At 76.5% G+C, this 1478-nt stretch overlaps 1 protein-coding gene across 1 annotated transcript in view; it reads left to right on the top strand.

The window, feature by feature from the left end:
• Nucleotides 1–1478, top strand: part of LOC113941708 (putative uncharacterized zinc finger protein 814) — a gene marked incomplete at both ends in the record, with an annotated part of 3560 nt that overhangs the window by 1171 nt on the left and 911 nt on the right. The window contains one exon of the mRNA XM_027632846.1: nucleotides 1–1476. This exon is cut by the window's left edge and continues 13 nt beyond it. Within this exon, the coding sequence (XP_027488647.1) occupies nucleotides 1–1476 (1476 nt within the window). The remainder of the gene's footprint in view (nucleotides 1477–1478) is intronic.

The raw sequence follows: 1478 nt of genomic DNA, 5'->3' as shown, positions 1-1478 counted from the left end.
TCCCCTGGCCCCCCCCTCCTGGGGCCCCCGGGGGCACAGCCGGGGCTGGGGGACGCCACGGCCCCCCCAGAGAAGCCCTTCATCTGCAACCAGTGCGGGAACAGCTTCGGGCTCTGGCTCGCCCTCGTCGCCCACCAGAAGAGCCACGCGGGGCACAAGCCGTGCCCCGGGGCCCCCCCCGAGCCCGGTCCCGGTGCGGAGCTGCCCCCCGGGTCCCCCCCGGCACGGGCGGGCGAGGCCCGGCCCTGGCCGTGCCCCGAGTGCGGGCGCAGCCTGGCGCAGTGCGAGCGGCTGCTGCGGCACGGGCACGGCGCCGGCGGGCGCGGCCCCTTCCGCTGCGACACCTGCGGGAAGCGCTTCAGCCTCAAAACCAACCTGGCCACACACCAGCGCATCCACACAGGTGAGCGGCCCTTCACCTGCGGCGTCTGCGGCCGCCGCTTCAACCAGAAGGGCAACCTGGTGACGCACTACCGGGTGCACACGGGCGAGCGGCCCTTCGCCTGCGCCCAGTGCGGGAAGCGCTTCGCGCAGAAGCCCAACCTGCTGGCCCACCAGAAGACCCACCTGGGCCGCCAGCCCTTCACCTGCCTCGAGTGCCCCAAGCGCTTCAAGAGCAAACTGTCCCTGCGGGTGCACCAGCGGGTGCACGCGGGGCCCCCCGGCACCGCCCCCGGCACCGCCGACCCCGCCGGGGCCCCCTTCCCCTGCGGGCCCTGCGGGGAGGCCTGCGGCGAGCACGGGGGGCCGCCGGCGAACCCGCGCGGGCGGCCCCACTCCTGCCCCGAGCAACGCCGGCCCTGCGCCGAGCACCATCACCCCTGCACGGAGCAGCACCGCGCCTGTGCCGAGCAGCTGCACGCCTGCGCCAAGTGCCCCTGCGCCAAGCGGCTGCACCCCTGCCTCGAGCAGCCCCGGCCCTGCGGCGAGCAGCCCCACGCCTGCGAGCGGCCCCACGTCTGCGAGCGGCCCCACACCTGTGCCGAGCAGCCCCACACCTGTGAGCGGCCCCACACCTGTGCCGAGCAGCCCCACGCCTGTGAGCGGCCCCACAGCTGTGCCGAGCAGCTGCACCCCTGTGCCGGGTGTCCCCACGCCTGCGCCGAGCGGCCCCACGCCTGCACCAAGCAGCCCCACGGCTGCGCCGAGCACCCTCACGCCTGCGTGGAGCAGCCCCACGCCTGCGGCGAGTGCCCCCACGCCTGTGCCGAGCGTGCCCACCCCTGCGAGCAGCCGCTGCCCTGCGCCGAGCAGCCCCAGCCGTGCCCCGAGTGCCCCCACGGCTGCGCCGAGCGGCCGCACGCGTGTGCCGAGTGCGGGAAGCGGTTCCGGCAGAAGGTGAACCTGGCCGTGCACCTGCGCACGCACACGGGGGAGCGCCCGTTCCGCTGCGCCGACTGCGGCAAGGGCTTCAGCCAGAAGGCCCATCTGCTGCGGCACCGCCGCACCCACGGCGCCGGCCTCGCGCCCGCCTGCTC

Source organism: Corapipo altera, unplaced genomic scaffold (genome assembly GCF_003945725.1).
Source record: "Corapipo altera isolate COAL_440 unplaced genomic scaffold, ASM394572v1 59017, whole genome shotgun sequence".
Taxonomy (NCBI): domain Eukaryota; kingdom Metazoa; phylum Chordata; class Aves; order Passeriformes; family Pipridae; genus Corapipo; species Corapipo altera.
Note: the sequence above shows the minus strand (reverse complement) of the source record. Positions and strands in the feature narration are given on the sequence as shown.